This window comes from Pteropus alecto, unplaced genomic scaffold, assembly GCF_000325575.1.
Source record: "Pteropus alecto unplaced genomic scaffold, ASM32557v1 scaffold10, whole genome shotgun sequence".
Classification (NCBI taxonomy): Eukaryota; Metazoa; Chordata; class Mammalia; order Chiroptera; family Pteropodidae; genus Pteropus; species Pteropus alecto.
The window spans coordinates 2,892,957-2,918,434 of record NW_006431210.1 but is presented as its reverse complement, the minus strand read 5'-3'; the positions used below and the strand labels follow the sequence as shown (position 1 = coordinate 2,918,434).

General features: G+C 32.7%; 1 protein-coding gene across 2 annotated transcripts in view; it reads left to right on the top strand.

Moving 5' to 3' along the window:
• Window positions 1-25,478, top strand: part of SLC4A7 (solute carrier family 4 member 7) — a 62,651-nt gene that overhangs the window by 17,849 nt on the left and 19,324 nt on the right. For both annotated transcript variants that reach the window (XM_025039085.1, XM_025039087.1), the window contains 11 exons: window positions 2,336-2,451; window positions 4,390-4,547; window positions 5,970-6,057; window positions 7,581-7,727; window positions 11,109-11,215; window positions 13,407-13,581; window positions 17,290-17,423; window positions 18,651-18,896; window positions 20,894-20,999; window positions 22,755-22,916; window positions 23,273-23,386. In XM_025039085.1, coding sequence (XP_024894853.1) covers window positions 2,336-2,451; window positions 4,390-4,547; window positions 5,970-6,057; window positions 7,581-7,727; window positions 11,109-11,215; window positions 13,407-13,581; window positions 17,290-17,423; window positions 18,651-18,896; window positions 20,894-20,999; window positions 22,755-22,916; window positions 23,273-23,386 — 1,553 coding nt within the window. The remainder of the gene's footprint in view (window positions 1-2,335; window positions 2,452-4,389; window positions 4,548-5,969; window positions 6,058-7,580; window positions 7,728-11,108; window positions 11,216-13,406; window positions 13,582-17,289; window positions 17,424-18,650; window positions 18,897-20,893; window positions 21,000-22,754; window positions 22,917-23,272; window positions 23,387-25,478) is intronic.

Here is a 25,478-nt window from a genome sequence, read left to right as displayed (position 1 = left end):
TAGACATTGCCAAGAGTCTTTTTAGGGACAAAATCTTCTCAGTTTATGAACCATTGCTTTAGCTACTTCTATTTTCAAGCTTCAACTACTTCTGTTTTCAAGCTTTTAAAGACAGAAAACTGATATCTTTGATTTATCTCTCTCTAGTTAGAGATGCTATTTTGAGAAAAAAATTTATAAGGATAAAACAATAGATTTACAAGAGTAATTTTTAAATCTCAATATTGATTTTATGTATACACATAGTCAACATTTTTTTCTTAAAGCAAATAAATATAGTCTGAGTTATCTGTGCCAGTGATAGTTTTAATTTGGGGAACTTATTTAATTCTGAGCACCAGCAATTTATTATAGGAGCAGGTAGAATCCTTTTACTGATTGAGAAAGCAGCTTTAGCTTAGATGAAATTGGGAAGGACTATGTAGATAGGATAATGGCAGAAAACACTTACCTGACATGCCAGTTTTAACAGGTTCAAGATTCCTAGGTTTGCTAAGTGACTTCAGGTCATATCTTCAGCTTTGTCAATACTGAGTTCCATATCATTTCTTCTTACATTCCTACTATATCCTTACTTTCCCCCATAGCTTTCTCCTCATTTCACTCTTCTTCCCAAAATCTGTTGAGTGGGACTATTCTGGGCAGCTGTGCATGTGTGTTCTTTCGATTATACATCTACAGACTGAATATTTTTAGTAGTTACAAGTGTATGCATTGCTCTGTTGTACTTGCCGCCAGAGCCTTAATGATATTCTTCATTTTGTGTGGGAGCCAGGGGAAGCCACTGAAAAGTACTAGTTAACTTTTTCCCCTTGCCTGAGTGTGTATTTTAATAAAAGAACAGACTGTATTCTGGAAGTATAGGGACAAGGTCAAAGAAGAGAAATTTTAGTAACTTTTCAGTGTCAAGCTAAAATGGTGATGAATGAGTCAAGGCTTAGGAAATATTTTATTTCAGAATTAACACTTCCAGAGAATGAGCATGTGGCTGAATAGATTGCATATGCTTTTTATACTGAGATATTTGGGTCACAGTAACATCCTGGTTTAGGTATTTGACAAGAGAAGTGGCTATCACAAAGGTCTTCTGTCATTGAGTTTAAGCAATAAACTCGAATGACTTCATTTCAGTTATTAGTTATAGTATGTTGTATTCTGGAAAAATGAAAACTTCCTTAGATGCATCAAATATATCTGATGTGCTTCAAATTCTGGGATTTAATTACCAGTATTAACTTTGCGGTTTATAGGACGTAACCATAAACAGTTTAAGTTGCTGTGGGTCACTAAATGGACGAGAGTGGTAGACTTCAAACTAAAAGTAAAGTCTGTTGTAATTTGTTCAGTCTAGTGCTTTTTCTTCTGTGATACTTAGTGTTTTGGGTAGTATTAATCTATATTCTTGAACTAGAAAATCGGGTGTTTAGAAAAATGAAATACATTTTATGGTGGAAATCTGTGATATACTTTAAAATTTTTGAGGTTTGAACTTTTTGCAAAATTCTTAGTGGTAACAATTGGTCATATGCTACAGGGTGGCTTTAGGTTATATTATAAAATGTTGCTGCTGCTGAATGCCACTTGAAATGAGTATACTAATGCTGGGACATATATCTATCCTTTGTCATTGAAACAAGCTAATTTTATAGAACACATATCTTTCATTTCTGATGCAAACAAACTCATTTTATAGATTTGTCTGAATCTTAGAGATTGAGTTCCTTAAAGTCACATGGCAAAGTGGCAGAGAGTGCTTATGTCAGCAAAGATCTGTTTAATTATAAAATCCTTACTCTTTATATTTCTATTGTAAAAACATTGCTATTATAAAGTTGTATTTCTTAGGAATAACGACAGTAGGCAGAACATAAATATTACTCAACAGAAATGAAAATTCTTGAGGAAATTGTTACAATTATGGAAGATTGTGGTAAATTTAACCTACATTTAGTTGATGTAGCTCTTAAATTTTCTGAGTTACACTAAGAATTTATCAGAACATTTATATTTTTATTGATGTAAAATCCCTAAGTATGTCTAGTAGTAATCAAACTCAGGTCTTCCATCTTCTGTGGTTCTGCACCTACTCATTTATTTTGCGAAAACCACCATTTTTGTAAGTTCTATCATTTTAAATGTTAAAATGTATAGCTTTATTATTGCTTATAATATTATATTAGTCTTGCTGGTATGGTACTAACACTGGGCACTTTTTTTTCCTTTTACCTTGCACATTTGCTTTTAATAAACCATCACTTTCAGGATATGAACAGAGTCAGATTGCAAAGTGAATTTTCTCCGTATTGATTTGGAATTTGTTTATTCTTAACTACAGGTATTTTGGCCTCTCCACAGTCTGCACCTGGAAACTTGGACAATAGTAAAAGTGGAGAGATAAAAGGTAATGGAAGTGGAGGCAGCAGAGAAAATAGTACTGTTGACTTCAGCAAGGTAATTCTATCATTAACTAAAATTTTATATTTATTCTTACTGAGAAAATCGCTAGCAATGTGCCTTTATTAACATTGATTGTAATAATTTTTTAATAGACTGGTACTTATACACCTGCATGTGATGTTTGCGATAAGTTAAGATCAGAAATTGTGAGAAATGTAATCTCTTAGCACTTGAATAACTTTATATCTTACTAGTTTTAGAATTTCTGACAAAAAGAGTATCTGAATAACATGGTATTTTCATTTATACCTACCTGTAGATATCATGAAACTTGAGTACCTTTTGACGTATAGTCATTTGTCCTGGAGCTACCACCATTAGAAAGATTAATTCTGGGAATGATGTTACAACAGTAGTAGTGGTTCAGCCTTTTGTTGGCTGTAATGCGATCCTAGAATTACTGTCTCATGGTGTTAGTACTTTCTGGATTGTCACTGGGAAACATATCGGTGCTTCCCCATGGGTAGGTAAAGGCATGGATTTAAAAATAATTCACCTATCTCAAATATGATTTTTTTAAACTTTTGGTTAATGAGTATTGAGGTAAAATAGAAAAAGAAAACTTATTTCACAAAAACAGGTTCAAATTACAAATGAATTTTAAAGAGACTTTATGAGTGTTACTTCTGAATAATTGATTCCTTGTGGCCATTGTAATTTAATGATATTAATTTGCTATAGGATATTCTCGATACTTATCCAATGTCAGACATTTAATTAAATGTGTTTATTTCAAGTAAGAGTCATTTCCCTTCAGCCTTTTACTTTAAAATGCAAAGTATAAATCACATTTTGTAGAAAAGGAGTGTAAATGATTTATGTTATATAACTTTGCTGAGTTTTGTGTTCTAAAATTATAAAAAGCCTTGCATATAGGACATTGACTGTACGGAAAGTCTGTTATACTTTTACTTCTTCTTTTATAATTTGATCATATTTTTAATTGCTGCTCCTATTATTTCAGATAAATGCAAAGTGTTCAGTAATTAAATTGCATTTTATTTTAATTAAATGAATAAATTAATATAATTTACATTATAGATCTCCTCTAGACATGGCAGATGCCGTTTTTTTTTGTTCCTCTGTCACAGTTTTACTTTTTTTTACTTGGCCTATCCCTGTGTACACCTCCTTGTCTCCTGTTGGGCAGGAGTCTGCCTCCTGGCACTGTAGTTGTGGCACACTGGGTGTGGGACTCAAGAGGTCCGCCGTAAGTGCTGGTTTTATTTTTAATAGATAGCCCTGTAAGTGGTTGTTTAGTGACTTGTGTGAAACTGCATATAAATGAAGAACTTCCCGTACTTTGATATTATGTTTGTAACCTTTCCTTTGTAATTATACACAGACAACTAAATTTGATTATATAGCACTACCATATACCTATACCAATAATGCCTATTTATTTTAGTTTTAAGTAAAAAAAGTTTTTTCCACTTAATGAAAATACTGGGGAATGCCCAAAGTTCTTTAAAGTAAAAAGGACTTATAAAGAATATAAAGGGACTAAAATTTATTTATAAGATTAAACAGTAGATAATTATGAAATGAATATTTTTTAGCACTGTGTATAATTTCATGAGCCATTGTTAGTGGACTATATTTTTGTCTTAAATAGTTTTTAATGAATAGTGCTTTATTCATTGAAAATTTTCTCTAGTTTGTATGTTTGATAATTTAGATCTCTGAAATAGCGAAGATTATGACAGTTAAAACAATTGGGATTATTGTTTGGTAGATGTGTTTTGCTTGCTTTTCTGTATTTGTCTACTCCGTTCTTTGTACTTGTGAGAATTTTGGCATTTATACATTCGTTAGAACACCAGTTTTGATTAGCAAATACTAGTCGTAAAAGCATCTTTTCTTTCCTGTTTCCTTCTAAATAGTCTTATAAATACCATGCAGATTTTATTTTTAATTATTTTTTGTCAATAGGTTGATATGAATTTCATGAGAAAAATTCCTTCGGGAGCCGAGGCATCTAATGTTCTGGTGGGAGAAGTAGACTTTTTGGAAAGGCCTATAATTGCGTTTGTGAGACTGGCTCCCGCTGTTCTCCTCTCAGGGTTGACTGAGGTCCCTGTTCCTACCAGGTAAAGAGTTAGCTCCCAAACTGAAAATTTTCATCTTCCCAAGGAACATGTGGTTTTATGTAAGAAAAGATCATTTCATTTGTTACTATTGTCATTATACCAAATGCTTTGATTATGTGAGGATAAAAGAATGATCTTTCTTTCTAGAACTAAAACAAAACAAACAAATAAGTCAATGAATAAAACAAATATCCTTTATAAAAATTTTGTGTTTATACCTTCATAAGAAGTTTGGTGTCTCAGGAGCTTTGGTTTAAAAAACAGTTCATCATTTCAGACATATTATGTTTTGTGCGGGCCCTAGAGTCAGAGAAAATGGAGTTCGAATCCTTGCTCTGTCACTTTTTAGGAGGGAGTCACACCTGACTTAAATTTTCTAAGCTTCATTTGTAAAATGAGGATAATAATATTTCATAGGGTTTATTAAATGTGATAATGTCTCTGAGTTAGGCAAATGCTTTGTTCTCACCTGACCAAAATCTTCTGTTCAATATATATTATGAGTAAAAAATTGAAATAGGGGTGATATCCATAAGAATAATAAGTATGTTGGCTTATAAAGAATAATCAGTTCCTTGGCTATTGATTGTATAAACTTAATTCGAAATGAGAATAATTTTAAAAGTTTTAAAATTATTTTTATAATAGTAAATCTGAAGAATTAATTGCAATTTGATGGAAATGTGCACGCCTGTTTTTAATATGCTTCACTGAGGTGCATTAATGGTACAGTATTAAGTTAAATGAAAAAAATGAATACTTCCAGTTTGGCTGAGTATGAATATTAATATTTTACTGTAGTGTTAATAAGGGCATAACTAAGTAGGAAGTTAAATACTTTTTATTTAGTCACTATAAATAAATAAAAAAATCAGATACTATGAGGTTTGGTGTTAAATTTGGAGTCGTAGATAAATTTTTTTTCTCCCAAGGGAATTAGCACCTTATTTACCATATTAGAATCTTTATCCAGACTATATTTTGAGGGATCGTGGATTTTTGTGTGTGTGTATGTATACTCTTCAACTATTTTCTTAGGCAAACTTTAAGTACTTAAATGGGATTGATATTCACTAATTTATTTTTTTTGTCAGTACAGACCAGAAAAAATTGTTTACTCAAATTCCAAATGATACAGAAGACAGGAACACTCAATTTCTTAACTACTGTCTTATCCTAAGGAAGATGGGAAATAATAACTGGGTGGAAAGTTAATTATGAATGAATGCCTTTCTTAGTTTTGTTTGCTTTAGTCTGAGTTGCCATCTTTTCTCCACTGACTGGTGTGGGAGGTTGGAAAAGAGGTCTGATTGTTGTTTTTGTATTGACATTTGAATGATTTTTTTTTTTTTTAATGATTGCTGAGATTTATGTGTGTATGTTGTTTATGCTTAAATTTATATATTTTAACTTTTCCTTTAGGTTTTTATTTCTGTTATTGGGTCCAGCAGGAAAGGCACCACAGTACCATGAAATTGGAAGATCAATAGCCACTCTCATGACGGATGAGGTAATTAAAATACCCTTTGAAGCAGACACTGAGTATTAAGCATATAATATGTATTAAGTTATAGTGCTTCTTTTCTTTCATAGCGAAGGTTAAAAAAATATCCTTGCTGTCTGTGCTATTGTATCTCTCTCTTCAACCCTTTGCATTGTCTTTGCTAAGGTCTTCAAGACCTTTGTGTCTGGATCAATGGGTGGATACTTTTTGGTCTCCCCCACCTCCTCAGCATATGAAATTATTGGTCACTTCATCTCTGACCTGTATTGATCAGGACTTTTCTCTCTCTTTGGGAGGGAGCTTTATAATTGGGTGCCAGACATCTGTGCCATGTGTCCCTAAGGTATCTGAAATCTCACATATCTGAACTTGCCCTCATTTCTCTATCCTGACTAACATTTTGATGACAAAATGTTAGTTACCAACATTTGGATTTTACCTCTTCAGTGTGTTTTGCACTAAATTTGCCATCTCCTTTCCATCTCCATGCCAGCTCTCTGGCTTAGACTCTTTTTCTCTTAGGTGATTAAAGTAGACTTTATGAGTCTTTCTTTACAGTATTTTCTTCCATACTATACCAATCACTTACAGATTTGAATATATCATTTCCTTGATCCAGATGTGTCAGCGACATCCTGTCATATATTCATGTTTAAACTTAAACTCTTTACCGTTGTCTTAATAGGATCTGCCCGATCTAGCCTCTGTGTGCTCCTCGAAACTTGCATCCTAGTACTGTTCACACTCCTCCCACTTTTTGCTCCAGTCACATTAACCTCTTTTTTGTTCCCCAGATGTATCATGTTCCCTTCTGCCTCTGGGCATTTACAGTCGCTGGTCCCTTTGCCTGGGTGCTCTTCCACCATCCCACTCCACTTTGCCCTCTGCATGGTTTTGACTCTCATCCCATTCAGATTTCTGCTACAGTGTTACCTCCTCTAGGAGGTCTTCTTTTACCCTGCTTAATTTTTATCACAGCATTTATCGTTACCTGCAGTTAGGTATTTGTGTAATTAACTTGTTTCACTGTCTTTTCCCCTAGGTTCTTGAGTACAGGGACCTTGCCTTGTTTGTGTGCATTGCATTATCCACAATTATGCCTGGCAAATAGTAGGCACCCAGTAGATACAAGTGATCAAATAAATTAATTAAATAAAATTCTTTGCATATCCACGATTATTCCTGTTGGATAAATAACATTAAAATATCGCAGAAGTAGAATGACACGATACAGTATTATTTCATTTTGTAATTAATTGCCGAGTATAATACCATGTAAAATTCCTCTTTTTAAAAATTGTTCTGTCTTAACACATACCTATTTTCTTTTGTGGTTTGGTTGTTACCATTAATTCATTTGATAATATTGATAGTGGGTTATTTTTTATAGTTTTATCCAGGGTAGGCTTAGGATAAGAGGTTGGGTCATTATCTTTATTAAACACTAATCTGTGATATCTAAAGTGGATTTACTGTGTAGAATTTTCTTTCAACTTTAAAATCCTTTTACTCAATTTTTTTTCCTTTAGATTTTTCATGATGTAGCTTATAAAGCAAAAGACAGAAATGACCTCTTATCTGGAATTGATGAATTTTTAGATCAAGTAACTGTCCTACCTCCAGGAGAGTGGGATCCTTCTATACGCATAGAACCACCAAAAAGTGTTCCTTCTCAGGTAAGAATTCTTTGAGTTACTTAAAAAAAAATTTTTTTTGAGTACTTTATACATTTTCAAAAATCAAAACTATTTAAAGAGGTACACTGAGAGAAGTCGTACCCTAGCATGTCCCCTTTATGCTGTTCTCCTTATCCCCACCCCCTGTGGGACACCATTTGTTGCTTATTTTTTTGTTTATCCTTCTAATGTTTATTCAGTACAAAAAGATAGGAACATATAGTTTTAATTCCCTCCTCTTTCTCAGCAAAAGTTAACATACTGTATGTACTGTTCTGTATCTTGTTTTTTTTAAATAGAACAATGTATCTTGGAAACCTGATCATAAGAAATTATAGAAATATTTCTTATTCTTTTTCTCACAGCTTTGTTATATTCCATTTATGGACATATCATACTTTATCATATTCTTGGGCTCAGGTTGTCTTCTGTCTTCTGTTATTGCAAACCATATCATAGTATTCCTATGTCATGTTGGTCTTCTGCAGATAGAGTCCCAGAAATTGGATTGCTAGCTCACATGGGAATTTAGAATTTTAGTAGATATTACCAGAATCTCTTTTTATCTGATTGAACTATTTTAGACTCCCACAGTGATGTATGCAAGTGCTTATGTCCCTACAGCCTCACTAACACAAGTATGTTGTAAAACTTTTGGATATTCATCAATCTGATAGATATCTTTCCTTGCTGTCTTGGGTATTTTAATGTGGTTTTAATTTGCATTTTTGTAATTAGTGAGGTTGAATATTCCTGGATATTTTTTGTTCATTGCCCTCCACCACCTTTTTTTTTTTTAAATTTAATATTTAAATCAATCATTGATCCTTTGGTGTTCGTCATGGTATATTAGATGGAGTATACATTGAGCTTTATCGTTTTCCTAAATTGCTGTCTGGTTGTCTGAATTTATTGAAAAGTTAAGCATTATTCTCATTGAATGACGATGTTGCTTTTCTCAATTAGTTAAATTTCCGTATGAATGCAGGTAAATTTGAGAAATTTCTTTTTCATTGGTGTGTCTTTTTATGGACTGATTCCACACTTTAGTTTTTGAGGCTTTTTGGCATATTTTAAATGTCCAGTAGGTCTAGATTCATTCTTGACTCCTCTCTTACTCTTGTTTTTCTGAATTTCCTTGGCTGTCTTTGCATATTTACTTTTCTATGTAAGCTTTAAAATCAGCTTTCTATTTACGGAAACAAAACATGATTTTTAAAATAGTTGTGATGGCAGTTAAATTTCTAAATGAACAGAGAGAAAATTGACATCTTTATAACAATGAATCTATTCAAGAACATGGTATATCTTTTCCCAGTTGTTTTCCTATTTCAAGTCAGTATTGGTATCCTTAAGGAATGTTAAAAAGTTCTCCTTGTCTATGCTTTACATGTATTCATAAGTATTTTATCTTTATTATTGCTATTGTAAATGAAGTCTTTGTTCTATTATAACCTCAGTTGGTTACTGTATATTTCTTTTTTATCCTGCTACCTTTTTTAATTCATTTACTGTATGTAGTAGATTTTCAATCATATCATCTGCAATAAGAGATAATTCTATCCTTCCTTTTTAAATTCTTATACCTCTGGTATATTTCTGTTGTCTAATTGTATTGACTAAAATCTCTAATAGTGTTAAGTAGTAGCTGAATTTAAATGGGCATTTCTTAATTTGTTTCTAACTATAGTCGACAACTCTAATGTTTCTCCTATTAAGTACAAGGACTATTTGGACCAAAATACCTTGTTTATCATATTAGGAAAGTACCCTAATTTCTATTTCATTGAAATTTTTAATATAAGTGGATGTCGAATTTTGTCAAAGGGCTTTTTGTCATATGACCTTCTTGGGAGATGATCATATGAATTTTATCAATTATGGTAAATTACAGATTCTTTAATATGAAAACACTCTTACATTGTTGGAATAAATACAACTGGGACTTTAAAGTGGTAGTGGTCTATGTCTGGTATTTGTTTTCATCTCTAAGTAGATTGGACTATAGATTTTTGTGCAGTCTTCATGTTTTGATATAGTGTGCTTGTTTCATAAAAATAAATTTTAAGTTTTCCTTTTCCTTTGTTCTTAAAACTTTAAAGGGCTTGGAATAATTTGGTTCTAAAAGTTGAAAGAATTCTTTGTAGACTTTCTGAGCTTGAATCTTTTGTTGTGTGGTAGACTTCCGCAACTTACTTATTTCTTCTGTGGAAATTGGTTTGTGTGAGAATTTTATTTACATAAGGTTGTACAATATAGTCTCTCTCTCTCTCTTTTTCTCTATATAGCTGTTAAAATTTATTTAATTGTCTTTTTTAAAAAATGTACTTGGTTTCCTAATTCACTTTCTGCTTTTAGCTGTTTTATTTCATTCCTATCACTTTCCTTCAGGAAAGATTTATTTTTCACGTTTCCTGTGTTAGATGCTTAATTCATTTATTTTTTGTCTTCCATTTTTCTTAATATAAGTGCTTAATTTTCCTGAATGATGCTTTTTTTGGTGTCATACATTGTGATGTGTAGTATTTTCTATTATGTTTGTTTTCTAGGAATTCTATAATTTTATTTTCTCTTCCTCCTTTGAGCTAAGTTGCAATTTAGTTGTAATTTTGATATTTGCTAATAGTAATCTTATGATTATAGGCAAGTCTTTCTGCTGTATAAATATTGAACATAAAAACCAGGTAGTGTGTGTTTGTAGTTCATCCAGAGCCTTTGACCCAGGGAGCCTCTTGGGGTGAACAGCAACCCACCACCTTTCTGCCATCTGCCTCTCCCTCTCCTCTCAGCAACCTCTGACTTCCAGAGGTAACAAAATGAAAGCTCACTTCTTTCTCAAGTGAGGGGGACGAGGTCCTTTATCATGAGCATAATACTCTTGAATTTATAATAAAATTTGATGGGAAATTGATTTTTATGAAAATGTGTTTAACAAACAACTCTTGTGCTACTTATATCTTAAGGGAAGTTTTCCGTAAAAGAAAAATCGCATTTACCTTTTTCTTAATGTAAAGTACATTTTCAATAGTTAATGTGAGCAATATTTTTACATTCTCATTGGATAGATGCTTTATTGAATATTTATGTTCCTATTGCTGAATAATAATTTGAAATGGTGTGTGTGAATGTTTAGTATATTTGATATTAGAATATAAAATGGAAAAAAACCAGCCGTAAATTTAAAATATTAATAGAGACAAATACTAGATTCTTTTCTAAAGTATGATTCATTTACAGCTGAGGTTTACCTTAGGAAGCATTTTTTCTAGATGTAATAATTAGATAACCAGTATGAGACCTCATGTTCCCTCTAATTGAAGATGCCATCTTAGTTTTCTTAAAACAGAATTCTGAAAGTATGTATTTTTTTATGAAATTCAGGAAAAGAGAAAGATTCCTGTATTTTCCAATGGATCTGCCCCCAGCTCGGGTGAGACTCCTAACGAGGCCGCTCATCATGCTGGGCCTGAGCTACAGAGGACTGGACGGTGGGTACAAATACTGATACAGTGTGGGTGTCTTTTTGAGACTAGGGGTTGATTTGATGAAAAAGACATAAGCATTCTTTTTCTTTGCATATATTTGAGACCTAATCTAGTACAGTATTATTTTCATATTTTAAAAAATGACTTATTATGTATAGGTATATGACATCAAGGAAAATTAATACGCATTTTAAAATAATTTTACCAGTGTATACTTGGGTTCTGTATACCTTGCTTTAATTTAAAATGAAAATTTTATGCAGCATATGTTAAGAATGTTGCAGTTACAAAGTAAGTTAATTTATATTAATTTACAAGAAGGTTCTTAAAGTGTGGAGCCCTATTACAGTCCTCCATAGGAAGTTAACGAATTATGGGAATAGAGAGGAATTATAACCAATATTTTTGTGTGTGTTGGCATAGACTTAAAACTCTTAAAAGAGCATTATGTCATGAGATAATGTAAAATTAGACAAGTATAACTAACCCATGATAATGATCTCTGGAAAACTAATTATAAAAATTGTTGAAGTTGTTCATTTTTGAAATAAAGAATAGAAATATTCCCAGGTGCAAACATTGTCCTAAAATATTTTGTAGAAGTAGAGAAATGTTATACTGTAGAGAAATTTTTATACTGTAGAAAAGCTTGTGGATATTGATATAGTTTTGTCTCCTGATTATCACTGTGGAAGTAAAAGATCTTGAATCTTAAATATTTATTTAAAAAACCAGGCTATCTTCTACAGACACTTTATTAAGGATATTAATGACATGCCTAAAAAATACTATATAGAAGAAAAATAACAGTTGCTGTACTTAATGTAAATTTTAGAGAACCTTAAGCTCACAATTAATTCATTGACCAATATGTTAGTCTCTGTGAATATAATAGAGAATAAGACTATTCCTGTATGGTAGGTGCTGATCTGATATTAGCCTTTTTTTTTTATTATTTTTCAAACTTCAAACTAAGATAGGGTTAGTCACTGAAGAATACCAAGGCCACTGTTGATCTCACGGTCACCTGAGAGCCTCATATATAAGCTGTTAAATTAATTACTGACTTGATGATATAGTTTCATTTTCTAGGTTATCATTGGCACCTATTTTATTTCAAGTTGAGTCCCCTTGTTATCAGATTATTTATAGGATAACTTCTTCCACTTGTCCATGTGTGTTTAGGATCTTTTTCAATATTAACTTAAAAAAAAAATTCAGCGGTAAAGCTTAAAACATCCAAAGCATTTGAAAGTATAAGATTAATTTTTTTGGTATATTTTCTACAGTAGGAATATGACTGATTATTTATTTTTAAGTCATAAAACCTTTTTGAATTATTGATTTTCACCAGTTCTTATTGAATACCTACTATGCCCCAGGGGCTGTTCTAGACACTGAAGATAATGGCAATGAAAAAGAAATAGTCTCTGCTCCTCAGGGAGCTTAATTTCATTGGAATACTTTCAAGTTAGATGTAGGCAAAAGACCGATAAAAAAAAAAAAATAACAACATTGAAATGATACAGCTTTAATGTTCAAATATAGATTTTAAATTTACTAATTAAAACATCTTTTATTAATATGCACATTAGTTTGACTACATATACAGTAAATTAATACACTGGAGTAGTTTTTAGGCTTTTTTCTGCACCAGAAATATTTATGTGATTGAAATAAAATTATTTTATTCACTACTGAGTGTATCTAGGCACAGCATACTCTATTCATACTAAAAGATACTTGAGGGCTTTTGATTTATATTATAGTTGCCTTTCCGGTTTTCTGACACTTGCCTTTAAGATTTATAATGTAGATAATAATACGATTGCATATGCACATTTTCATGAATGGATTGTTAGGTTTTATTTATTTTTATTGTACATTTCTTTGCACATTTGTGTCTGAAATTACATTTACTCATATAAAATCATTTGCCTGCAGTCTTTTCAGTATATAGTCCATAAAATACAGATGTTTATGTCTATTTTAACTTAATGAGATCTACCATTCCTTCTAGTGGATTAGATTAATGAGTGATTCTTCTGTAATTTATACCATGAATTAAATAGGATATTAACTTTGTTGACAAAAAACACTAGACACCAGCAGTTTTATGTAGCCCATAGTTTTAGTTTGAAATAGCCAGAATCCTCTAGTGTACAGTTTGACGAGTTTCATCTCACCTATTTAGGCTTTTTGGTGGTTTGATACTTGACATCAAAAGGAAAGCACCTTTTTTCTTGAGTGACTTCAAGGATGCATTAAGTCTACAGTGCCTGGCCTCGATTCTTTTCCTATACTGTGCCTGTATGTCTCCTGTAATCACTTTTGGAGGGCTGCTTGGAGAAGCTACAGAAGGCAGAATAGTGAGTACAAAGATTGGTAGTGGCCAGGCTCTTAGCTCTTCAGAGGCAAGTGTCTGTGTGCATTTGTCTCACTATTCATACTTTTATTTGAAGAGTCTACCCACAGCATGATTAACCTGTCCCAAAGCAGACTTTCCCCAAAGGTAATTGCTGTGGAAAACATGGGGAAGCCATATGAACAGGAGAAGATGCACAGTCGAGGTAAAAATAAATAAATAAATAAATAAATAATCAAAGAAAAGAATAAGAAAAAAAGAAAAAAGTTTATTCTGGCTTGCTGGATGAATGGTTTTATAAATTGAGTAAAAGGCTTGTATTGTCTGTGTGGGGAAGAGTGGTCGGGTTGGGGGAATACAACTGAACTAATTCTGGGCGGGTCATGGGTGGGGAAATTTATCACTGGGGCTACTTCATATCCTGTAAGGCATAATAGGATTAGTTAGAGCCATGCAATTAATGGTAACTAATCAGCCTGGCGATTAGGCCCGGACTAGACTCTTTGGAAGAAGAGAACATAATTGTGGACCAATGATGGATTTTTGAAGTGGTGCTTTAATTTTGCTGTTACTAAATTTTCTGATAGTAGTCAAAGACTTCATTGGAAAGTGTAACTGAAAACTACATTCATAATTTGATATGACTAAAATGAAAGTTATGTTTTTTCATTCTTGGTAATATTGTATTAGGAGGCATAACCAAATAGTGCTTTGTAAAATCTTGAAGATGATTTTTTTGTTTATATATATTTTAATGACATTTAAATGAGATATTTATAATTCTTAACTGTATCTAAATTATATTTACTCTTGGGAGAAATTTTATTTATTTATTTATTTATTCATTCATTCATTCATTTATTTATTTATTATTTACAGATAAAAGGTTAAAAGATAGCCAAAACTAAGTAGTGATAATTATTTAATTAAAGCATTTCATGAGTTGAATATGAAGTGTACCTGACACTTAAAAAATTTCCTTTCAACTCAATTTATTTTCAATTAATTCTATTCTTTTACCTTATTCTATAATCATTGTGTCAAAAGTATATATTTTTTGTAAGTTACTTTATGTGCTGTCATAATTTGTACATGTAACTCTGCTGGTCCCTGTGGAAATGTGCCTTCTCTCTTACCATCATGGAAATGCTGCTTTGCTCTTGGACTGTCCCTCGCTGCCTGCCCATCTCATCCTGCTGTTTAATACTGTGCATGTGATAGTGCTTCAGGCACTGGAGGAATATAGACAGTTGTAACACGAGCATGAGTCTTCTGTCCTCAAGGATCCTAACCTAAGAGAAAGAGATAAGATAGTGTATACGTAGTTACTATGCCATGGGGTGCTGTGCCGTGAGAGTGAGGTAAAGGAAGAGCTGTAGGAGTTGAAGTAATGGAAAGAGAGAACTCAAGAGTCTTATGGAGTAAAATGATGTGGAAATGATGTGTTTGTTTTCAGATGCTTTATTGGATCTTCAAGTATAAATAGCGACATTAGGAGGTGGAGTTCCAGAGTTTGTAGTGGTAAGGAAGAAATGAATAGATTGGGAATGGTTCACATACAAGTAGGGGTTGAAACTGAGAATAGATAAGTTTAACAGGGGAGATAATTTATAGGGCGAAAAGGAGAGGAAAACTGTGGGAAGTTACTCACATTTATGGAATGGAGGAGGGATGAGAGTGAAGAGGAAAATGGCCCAGCAAATTAGACACAGGAACCATCTGAGCTCTAAAAGAGGAATCAGGATGATATAATTTTGCAAAAACCAAAAATAGAGGTTTTGAGAAGGAAGAAAGACTAGCAGGGGGAGTATTTGGTAGCAGTGGAGAGGTATATGGGGAAGATAAGATTAGGGCTTTTGATGGGTAAAATGGAGACTTCTGAACATGGGGTGGGGGAGGCAGGTAGTGAGACTATAATTTCTTTAGAGAAAAACAGGGTTCAGTTTGGGAACAAATATAGAAACAGTTTAAAAATTAGTAAAAAGTAGGTCTGGGTATAAAGGACCTAGTAAATATGGCCATAAGGGGGTTGAGATGGTGAAAGGAAGGGCTTCATGTGGCTGTTTCTGCTTTTTCTATACAACATTTTAGAGAGAGACTGAAATTTTTGTGGCCATCTGCCCCATTAGCATTTTTTTTTTATTTGCCATCTCTTCGCTTTTCTCCTCAATTTTTTGCCTTCTATCTCCTAGATACCATTTAGACAATTTTTTCCTTTGACTTGAGCTCACCTAAATTCATTCCCAAATATGCATATTCTGTTCGAACTAAGGATTTTATAATGGCTTAGCAGTGTCTTCTATGACAAACTGTTGTTTGTATGTGGGAAAGAAAACAAATTTATCTCATGCAGTTAACAATTATATTGTTAATATGGACACTTCTTCATTTGCCAAAAGTCAAGTTTGCGTGTGGGTTTGATCCTATTTTTATACTAATAGTTGAATAATAGTTTTACCGTATACTACTATTTTGTGATTTTCATTTTGGAAAATGCTGTTATTGCTGCTGATGAAAATTACTACCATTTATGGAGTGCATTCTGTATGTCAGATACTAGGCTTTGCTAGATATTTTCACAAATACTGCTTCATTAAGTTTTACTGGCTATCATCATCCCCATTTAAAAATGAGAAAGGTTGGGCTTCGAAAGTTTTAGATATGTCCACATCTTGACACCTTGTTAGGAACCAGTTTTCCACTTCAAATCTGGTTTTCAAGGCCTGCTCTTTGGCTGCTCCTGTGCTGCCTCCCAGTTCCTGGAGGGTTGTTTCTTATAAGCTGCTTCTCCCTGCCTTTATCAATGATGGGCTTTTCCTTTCTTGATAGTACACTCCAGTTGACCTTATGTTTGTGAATGGTAAACTATTCTTTCCTTTCTGATCCCTCTCCTCTGTCTAGTGGCATAGCCTATACCCCTTACTTATCTAATAACCTAGAATTAGAATGTAATGTTGGTGATGGTATAAAATTGGCCGATTAGCTTTGATTTAAAATTTACGAGTCTTTTCATTTTCTCATTTTATCTTTTGTTAACAGATTTTAATAATAATAAGATACTTCTTCATTTATGGTCGCTATGATTTTTTTTTAAAGAGATTTTTCATCTATTTTATATATGTTAAGCATTTCATTCTTGATACCTGTTGGTTAAGCCTGTCATGTTAGATTAATTTCTTTAAAATGTGTGGAAAATTGCTCTTTAGAAATCAATTTGGGAACAATAATATAACATGTTAATTTCTTATCTGTTCAAAGAAGTCTTTTTTCTAACACGATATCGAGTATTTAATGTTTTCTATTTTTTAAATGAACAATTTCAGACATACAAAAATATTCAAAATAATATACACATCTTTGTACCATAGGCTTAAGAAATAAAACATCTATAGATAGAGTTAAAGTTTTCTGTGTCTAGTTTCCATTTACTTCTCCCTCCTTGTCTTTCACAGTATTGAATTTTGAATTATGGTTGATTGCAAAAGTTCACTTTTAATATGCAGAAAGAAAGCAATTTTCCTTATGTATTTAAAATGTATTTGTAATTTTCCATACTTAAAATTTAAATTTGAGACTCAGAGTTGTGTTTGCTTATATTGTTAACTACTTGATTGGTATTTTTATCTTCTAGATGTCTATTCCATGTATTATAATAGATTAGAGATATGTTTATGATGTATTGCTTTTATTCATTTCTTTTTTCCTTAAACAGAGTGCAATAGAGTCTCTTTTTGGAGCATCACTAACTGGGATTGCCTATTCGTTGTTTGCTGGGCAACCTCTAACAATATTGGGGAGTACAGGTCCGGTTTTAGTGTTTGAAAAAATTTTATTTAAATTCTGCAGGTATGTAATAGTTATCTACTTGTAATGTGTTTACATGTGTGCATAATTATATATTATATGGTTTATTAACCTTAGGTAAAAGTACATTAATATACTTAATACCTGAAAAAAAGGATCTGATCATTACATATATTTTTAATATTTTGTGCTACTGTGAGGTCATCCCTGCTCTAGCCCATATCATTATCTCTACCCCAATCACCTTGAGTATAAAATCAATGGATTATAGTACTGATAAGCAAATCACTTGAGAGGCAATAAAAATCCTTTGTGCCTGCAAATTTCAACTCAGTAAGAACGTGTTCATCTGAATTGTTTATTAGAAGATATATTGGTCTTACAAAAGAAGTTTTGAAAGAGGTAGATCTTGAAGGCTCAAGCTGACTTTGCCACTCGGGCCTGTGTAACCGAATGCCACAGTCGGAGTGAGGTGTCAGTTTCCCATGGCAGGGTTGTTCACAGATTAGCAGTCAGTTACAGGGTCCTGTAGCCGGTAGACTTGGAATTTGATATGGCCATTACTATTCATTTTGTGAGATAAATGCAATTGAATATTTTATCCTGAAATGTCTTGATGCTGTTAAATATTTGATCCCTCTAACCCCTCTAACTCCGATTCTTCACTAAACGAGCTGATTCTGATTCTGGTCTGGCATACTTCATAGACTAAGTACTTCATACTTCAGTGACTTGAAGTGTTCTAGACTCTGTGGTAGTAATTTCTTATTTGAAATTGAATTGAAAAATGAAGCCATTTTCTGTGGTCATACTGATGGTGGAGGAGATGGTGGTGGTGTGGTGACAGCGGTGATGGTGGGGCAGAGGTGCGATTACCATATTGACACTAGGGCATCTGAATCTTCTGAGAGAGTCACATTCAATTGTTCTGTAGACTGCTTGCCTGTCATTTATTCCTCATAACTGATTTCTGAAGTGAGGTCTTTGTTTTTGAAATATTTATTGCCTTGTTGATTTTCACTGTAAATCTTTTATTTAAGTAAAATATAACTATTACATCTGTTAATAAGAAACTAGTCTTCTGTTGAAGCAGGAAAACACATAGAGCTTTCTTTAGTCATTATTTTTAGTCAATTATTCTGTAATTTACTCTTTTTTAGGAATCTTATGTTGTTGTACTGATCTTATTGCTTGTTAATGAAAATTTTAAGTACGAATGTTACTCCATATGTATATGTTGATCATGTTCACATTTTTCTTTCTAAACAGAGATTATCAACTTTCCTATCTGTCTTTAAGAACCAGTATTGGTCTGTGGACTTCTTTCTTGTGCATTGTTTTGGTTGCAACAGATGCAAGCAGCCTTGTGTGTTATATTACTCGATTTACAGAGGAGGCTTTTGCAGCTCTCATTTGCATCATATTCATCTATGAGGCTTTGGAGAAGCTCTTTCATTTAGGAGAAATATATGCATTTAATATGCACAACAATTTAGATGAACTGACCAGCTATTCGTAAGTGTTTCTGTTTCCCCCTAATATTAAAATGTATTTTTGGAGAGATGACTGAGCCTAGGAAAATGGATTTTTTTTGTGATGTGGCGCTCACTGTATATTTAGCTCTAACTATCCAACTGGCCATATGGAGGTTGACTTTGTCTGTTACAGATGAGATTTTACCATAGCACTCAATGGACATAAATACAGTTGAACAAATTCAATCATTTTTATTCACTGAAATAACATTTAAGTATGTGTATTTTGGTCTTCTGTTTGTATAGGTTTGGCCAGTTTAAATTCAGTTGTTTGATAGCTACCATCATTTATTTGAATCAATTATATTGGATTTTGTATTCTTTAACTAAATCCTGGATATAGGATATAATTTTTTTTTAATATTTATATTTCTCATGGTTTGCATTTTCTTTAACATTTTTGAAGCCTGATAATTCTTATTGGAAGTTATTTTAAAGATAACTTCAGGACATTCTCATATGCTATTTAGTGGAATATTTTCTTTGTGATAAGAAAAAGGATGAAATGAAAATATTTTGAGACTCTAGAACAAAATAGGATTTGAAAAGTAGTTATAATAGTCGCAAAATGTTGGCAAATATATTCAATAAAAAGTCAAATAGGTTATTAAAATTAGTGTTCCACCTAGATGCCTGTATTTGTTTTCTTTGGCAGTCATACTTGGTGTAAATGTGATTCTACGTTTGATTGACTTACCTGGAGAAATGTGGTTACGAAAAACACAAGCCTGCAACTTCCTTCCTTCTATCCACCTAAGGCCCGAATCCCTGTGCTCTTCCTGTTCCCGCTATGCCTCTCCTCGGTCCTCCTTCCCTTGCCTTCCTTGCACACTCTCAACTTCAATGGACAGAGCAGGGAGGGATATGAAAATTCCCATTCAAATAGACATTGACCTTTTTGAAAATATGAGTGACACTTTGATGCCAAATCTATTTTGTACTATCTTCTTTGCTCTTAAACTAGTTAACTTTTTAAATGCTACTTTTTGTCTTCTTTCCGTTGCTGCTCCATTGACCTTTATGAAGTGAAGCAAGGAGTTTATACTCATGCCACCCAGTTAGAGCAGTGTTTCCTCCTGCTTAACCAAATAATTACCTGTGAACATCATTTGTTCAGCTAACATGCTGTGAGCACTTGCAAGCACTATGTTTGTAGTGTTGCATAATTCATATCATACTGTTACTTAATTATTCATATGTATGAAGAAACTGAGGTACGTGGTGGTTAAAACTTGCCTTGGGTCAAACTGCTGGTAAATAATAGAGCCTGGATTTAATCCAACATCCAGCCTCTTGCCTCTTCTCAAATGGCTCATAATCTAATTGGGAATATTCTTGTTTGTTGCCATTTTTAAATCCACATTTAGAGATTGTTTTTTGCTTGTGTGTGTGTGTTTATAGCTTTTTTGGGCAGATGAGATAGTTCTGGATATGAGCTAAACTCTCTGTTCTCCTAATGGCTTTCCTAGTCTTATCCTGATGGAAAGCTGTGTTGTTACTTATTTTTTTTTTAAGAATGAATCTTAAGGTCAATAAAGTATGAATAAGTAGGGCTTATAAGAGTGCAAAGAATTACTAGTATAACTTTTATTGGGAATCCGTGCATGTTGTATGTGTGTGGGAATGGAGAGGTGGTAGAAGCTTCTATGAAGATTAAGTAGATAAGATTTAGGGGAGAGTGACCTTGCTAAACATGGTAGCATCTCAGATTTTTGAAGGAATTTGTATCCCCCAAGTGAAATAGCTAACCAGTTTCATTAATTAAACATTTTATTGGTATTTATATAGGTTTATTTATATAAGCCATACCTTATTTCATTCCATTGTTTATGATGTGTTTTCACTTTCCTAGTCTCTATGCTTTGCAGCATGGGAAAAGTTAATAAGTTAAAAGCTACAACATTGTGTGATTGATTCAATGAAGTGTAAACATGAAATACAGGATCCTTAAAATTTTATCCTTTTCTAATTTCTCAGATGTGTATGTATTGAACCTCCTAGCCCTAGCAATGAAACTCTAAATGCGTGGAAGGAAAAGAATTTAACAGCACATGATATTTCCTGGGGAAATCTCACTGTTTCTGTGAGTATATCATGAAATAAAGGATTTTGCAGAATTAACCTAGTTCTTTAGCTCTTTCTGAGTAGACTTACATTTTTTCTTGCTCGATGAATATAGTATGCTTTCAGAATATAGTATTATGTGGAGCAGGTAGGAGTTACCACATTTTTTTGTGACATGCACTAAAAAGTATTATGCTGAAAAGAATGAAGCTAGTAAGGGAGAAAAAGATGGACTATATCTTACTTCCAAGGTGTAATTATTTTAAAAGATGTTAATATACTTCTGGTTTCTAATTTCACTTAGATTAATAAATTCAAAGGAAGTGTTTACTAGAGGACTATGGTGACATGTACTAGTGTTGACAGTTGCAACAGCCCATATCCACTTGTCCTGCCCTCTGTTTATTGGCTCGTGTGCTCCATGAACAGCTTATTTAGAAGATCCTGAATGCTCTGCTTATGTTCCAAATGTCAAACTGAACCTCGTTTAACTTGAAGAGAGTGGTTTTACTTAAGCACTAAGGGGAGAGAAAGGAAAAAAGACCAAAATGTGACACAAGCACCTACTGTATACTGAATACTATTACCTATCCTTGTTTTTTGTTGGGAAATGTTGTCTTTGCCCTAGAATATTCGTTTTGGACACTTCCCAGGTTAGGATTCAGGAATAAAGATGTAAAGTGATACTAATAGCATCTCCTGGGCTTCCCTGGTGCTTTTTATATAATGTAAGCAATTTAAAGTCGTTTTTTTTTTTCTCACTAAAGGTGATAGTTAGCTCTCAACTATATAATTGAAAGGATATCATCTGAAATTTTATCTAATTGCTAATTTAAGTCTAAGCTGTCCAGTATAGTAGTCATTAGCCACGTGTGTCTATTTAAATTTAAATTAAATAAATAAAAGTTCAGTTTCCTAGTTACACTAGCCACATGTCGAGTGCTTAGGCTCCTCACGTGACTGCTGGTTGCCGTAGTGGACAGTGTGGGTACATACCATTTCCATCATCACAGAAAAATTCTGTTGGACAGTGCTGATTTAAAGCATTGTACGTCAGTAATCAACTAAGATTAATGTTTTGCTATATCATATTTTAAAAGTCACTTTTGTTTTGAAAGAAATAGAGTTAATAATAGAGGTGTTCAAATGAAAGTGATTTGTTAAAAACTTATTCCACGATGAATAAGATGTCTTAATGTTATAGATTGATCTCTTTTTAGTGTGTTTCTTGATATCTAAAGGGGCTACGTTAGTGTCTTTGTAGTTGTAGCTTTTATTTTCATGATCTATGCTGTAAATTTGTAGGTTTACTAAGTTCAGCCCTTAAAAATTGAGGATAATAGAACCTTTGACTAATTTTGGTTAACCTGAGTTGTTATATAAAATGAGTCTCGTTAGAATATAAGGAAGGGATAGAAGGACTTTAGTAGCACGTGTCTTTGTTAATCTCTGGTAGCCTTTCGGATATTTCTTTCCCCGCAAAGGAAAATCAAGTCAATAGATTTCTGTAATTATATTATATTATGCTGTATTATTGATATATTATTGATTTTTATTAAAGGAAGTGTTATTTTAATGTCCACATTACTGCTCATCATCCCATGCTTTAATCTCACAATCTTGAGTCAAGTCAGAAAAGCCAATGACAGTTTTTATTACTGATTTGAATTTAGTACTGTAGCCATTTCTTATTCAGCATGATGTAGCTTTTGTTTTAAGCAACTCGTTCAATCTCTCCTTTTTCTGTCCCCTCCCCCGCCCCCGCCTTTTCCAGGAATGTAAAACTTTTCATGGCGTATTTATAGGATCAGCTTGTGGTCTTCATGGGCCTTATATTCCAGATGTGCTCTTTTGGTGTGTTATCTTATTTTTCACTACATTTTTTCTGTCTTCATTCCTCAAGCAATTTAAGACCAAGCGTTATTTTCCTACCAAGGTAATTGGGGTATATTTTGGTAATAGTCATATTTTTAGTTTTCACTTCCTTTGTTTATTTCAGTACAGTAATATGTTGTTTGAGGTTAATATTTTATGGCAAATAGTTATAAAGAAATTGTTCATAGAGAAAAATGTTTATTATATGTCTGAGCTAGCAGTAGGAAAATAATGATACCATGTGAGATGGTAGGCTAGTTGTGAAATATTAGATATAAATGTATTTCACTGGCATCAGTTATTGAAGACTTCTTTCACACTTTCTAGTGGCATATTTTAATCTATGAAAGATACGAATTATTTAGAAAGGACACGTAATATTTTTGTGGTTATATTAACATAATCCCTTTAACATAGGTGCGGTCGACAATCAGTGACTTTGCTATATTTCTCACAATAGTAATAATGGTTGCAATTGACTACCTTGTAGGAGTTCCATCTCCTAAACTTCAGGTTCCTGAAAAATTTGAGGTAAGGATTAAAACACTTGGCTATTTGTTATCTGGGTATACCAAACTACTTAAAAGTGAGACTCTGCCTCCTAGGTAGTTATTTTTAAAACATGCATTGTCTCTCTGAAGAGCTGATACTTTGAAAGAAAAATTATACATATATATATATTTCTCATACATATATAAAATGACAAGATGCAAAGTGACAAGTGAATATATTAAGGAAATAAGAAGGTTATCAAAAGCTAGTCAGTCTGTCAGGGAGAATGAATGAAAACATCCATGGGGAAGAGTTGGGAACCATTTAAAAAATTTGACCCTGCTCTGATGCTGGAGTTCATGATGTATTTTCCAGATGAAGAAAACATTCTTTATTCCTTTATTTAGAAGTAACTCAAGCTTGATTTTGTGAGTAGCAAGGATATCCTAGTTAAATTTATAGAAGGATAGCGTATCTGATAGTAATTGGAAAGTTCCACGCAACATTTTCCAGCAGAATCAGGAGAGAATCAAATGTGTTCTTCCATAAGAAAAAATGATATTTAATCTGATCATCCATGAACGCTGTGTTTTCATCATCAAACTATAGTTCTTTTGTATGAAGTATACCATATGCATAATATAGCATCCAATAATTATTTTCCCTCTAAGTTGGAAGTGGTAGCTTTTGAATAGTTTCTGGAATTTTCTTAGTCTGTTATTTGTGTCAATGCTTATATTTACATTTAACAAATTAGATGACTTCTTTTAGAAGAAGAAGATATATAAAGGGGTTTAGAGATAAGCCATATAGTGAAGAAAATTTTTATCTGTTTTATCTTTCACTTAGATTAAAAAAAAACCAAACATTTTTTAAAACTGGTTTCTGAAGTAAAGTGCTTGAGTGGAAAATGATCCACCAAAATTACTTAGAGGGTCTATTTATATTTCTACCTGAAAATAAGAAAAATTAAGCTTTATAATATTTCCTATATGAATTTTACTATATGGATAAGCATTAGTAACATAGCACATAAATAAGTATAGAGCCACTGAATATATATGCTCAATCTTAGTTATAAAAATTTTTAATTTTTAACTTTTCGCTGCTAAGAGTATATAGTAAAAAAAAGTTTGGTGAGACCTTTGTTTAAAAGCATAGATACTGAGTGACTTAAGATTTTAGGCCATTATGAGATGACTAGTCAAAAGTCATTCCATTTCTACCAAATCTTACAAATAAATGATACAATACATTAATATTTGTTCAACATATTGATGTAATTTCTTGTAATCATGGCCACATTTCCTTACTCTGATTCCTAAATATATCCTTGTTATTTATTTATTGATCTAGCTTTCAAGTAGCAGACTGATTTCCAGGGGCATAAAATATACTCGGGGAAACAAATTAAGGAACACTTAAGAATGTATGCATTGTGTAGATACAATATTTTTATTCATGTCGGTATTGAATATGAAGCAGTTTAATATATGTCATTGTAGGAAAATTGTAATACTTGAATTAGAAAATAATGAATTTCCCTTTTGTATTGACAGATATTTTCATGAGGAAAAGACAGGCTTCATGTGAAGTCTATGTAATGAAAACATGTTTAGATTTCAGTATATTCAGTATCCTCCAAGAACACTGACCTCTCTTTTGAGCTTTGAAAATCTTTTGCTATAAAAAAAAAATTTTAGTTTTGGCATTGAAATGTGTTAGCATCTGATAAAGTGCCAGATTTTTGTTCACAGATGCTTTGGAAAAATAGTGTCCGTAGATCCAGTTCTTAGTACTGACCCTGCCGAGATCACTAGTTTGCAGGATCTCTAAAGCAGCTTAATTTAGGTGTTGACCCAGTTGGTAGATTGATTTTACACTATATGAAATAGGTAGGAGCACGTTGACATGACACTCTGCTTCACTTATCTCTTCTTGCATAGCAAACCTCCCAAAACATAATGCCTTTAAACAACAACCCGTCTAGGGAAGAATCCTTGTGACTGTGTTTGCAAATAGTTCACCATACATCCTAAGATGTAATCCAGTTCTTTCTGATCCCTTGGCATTTCTTGGAATAGACACAGTCTGTACTATGGGAATTTTGTATAGTAGGAGAAGGAAACTT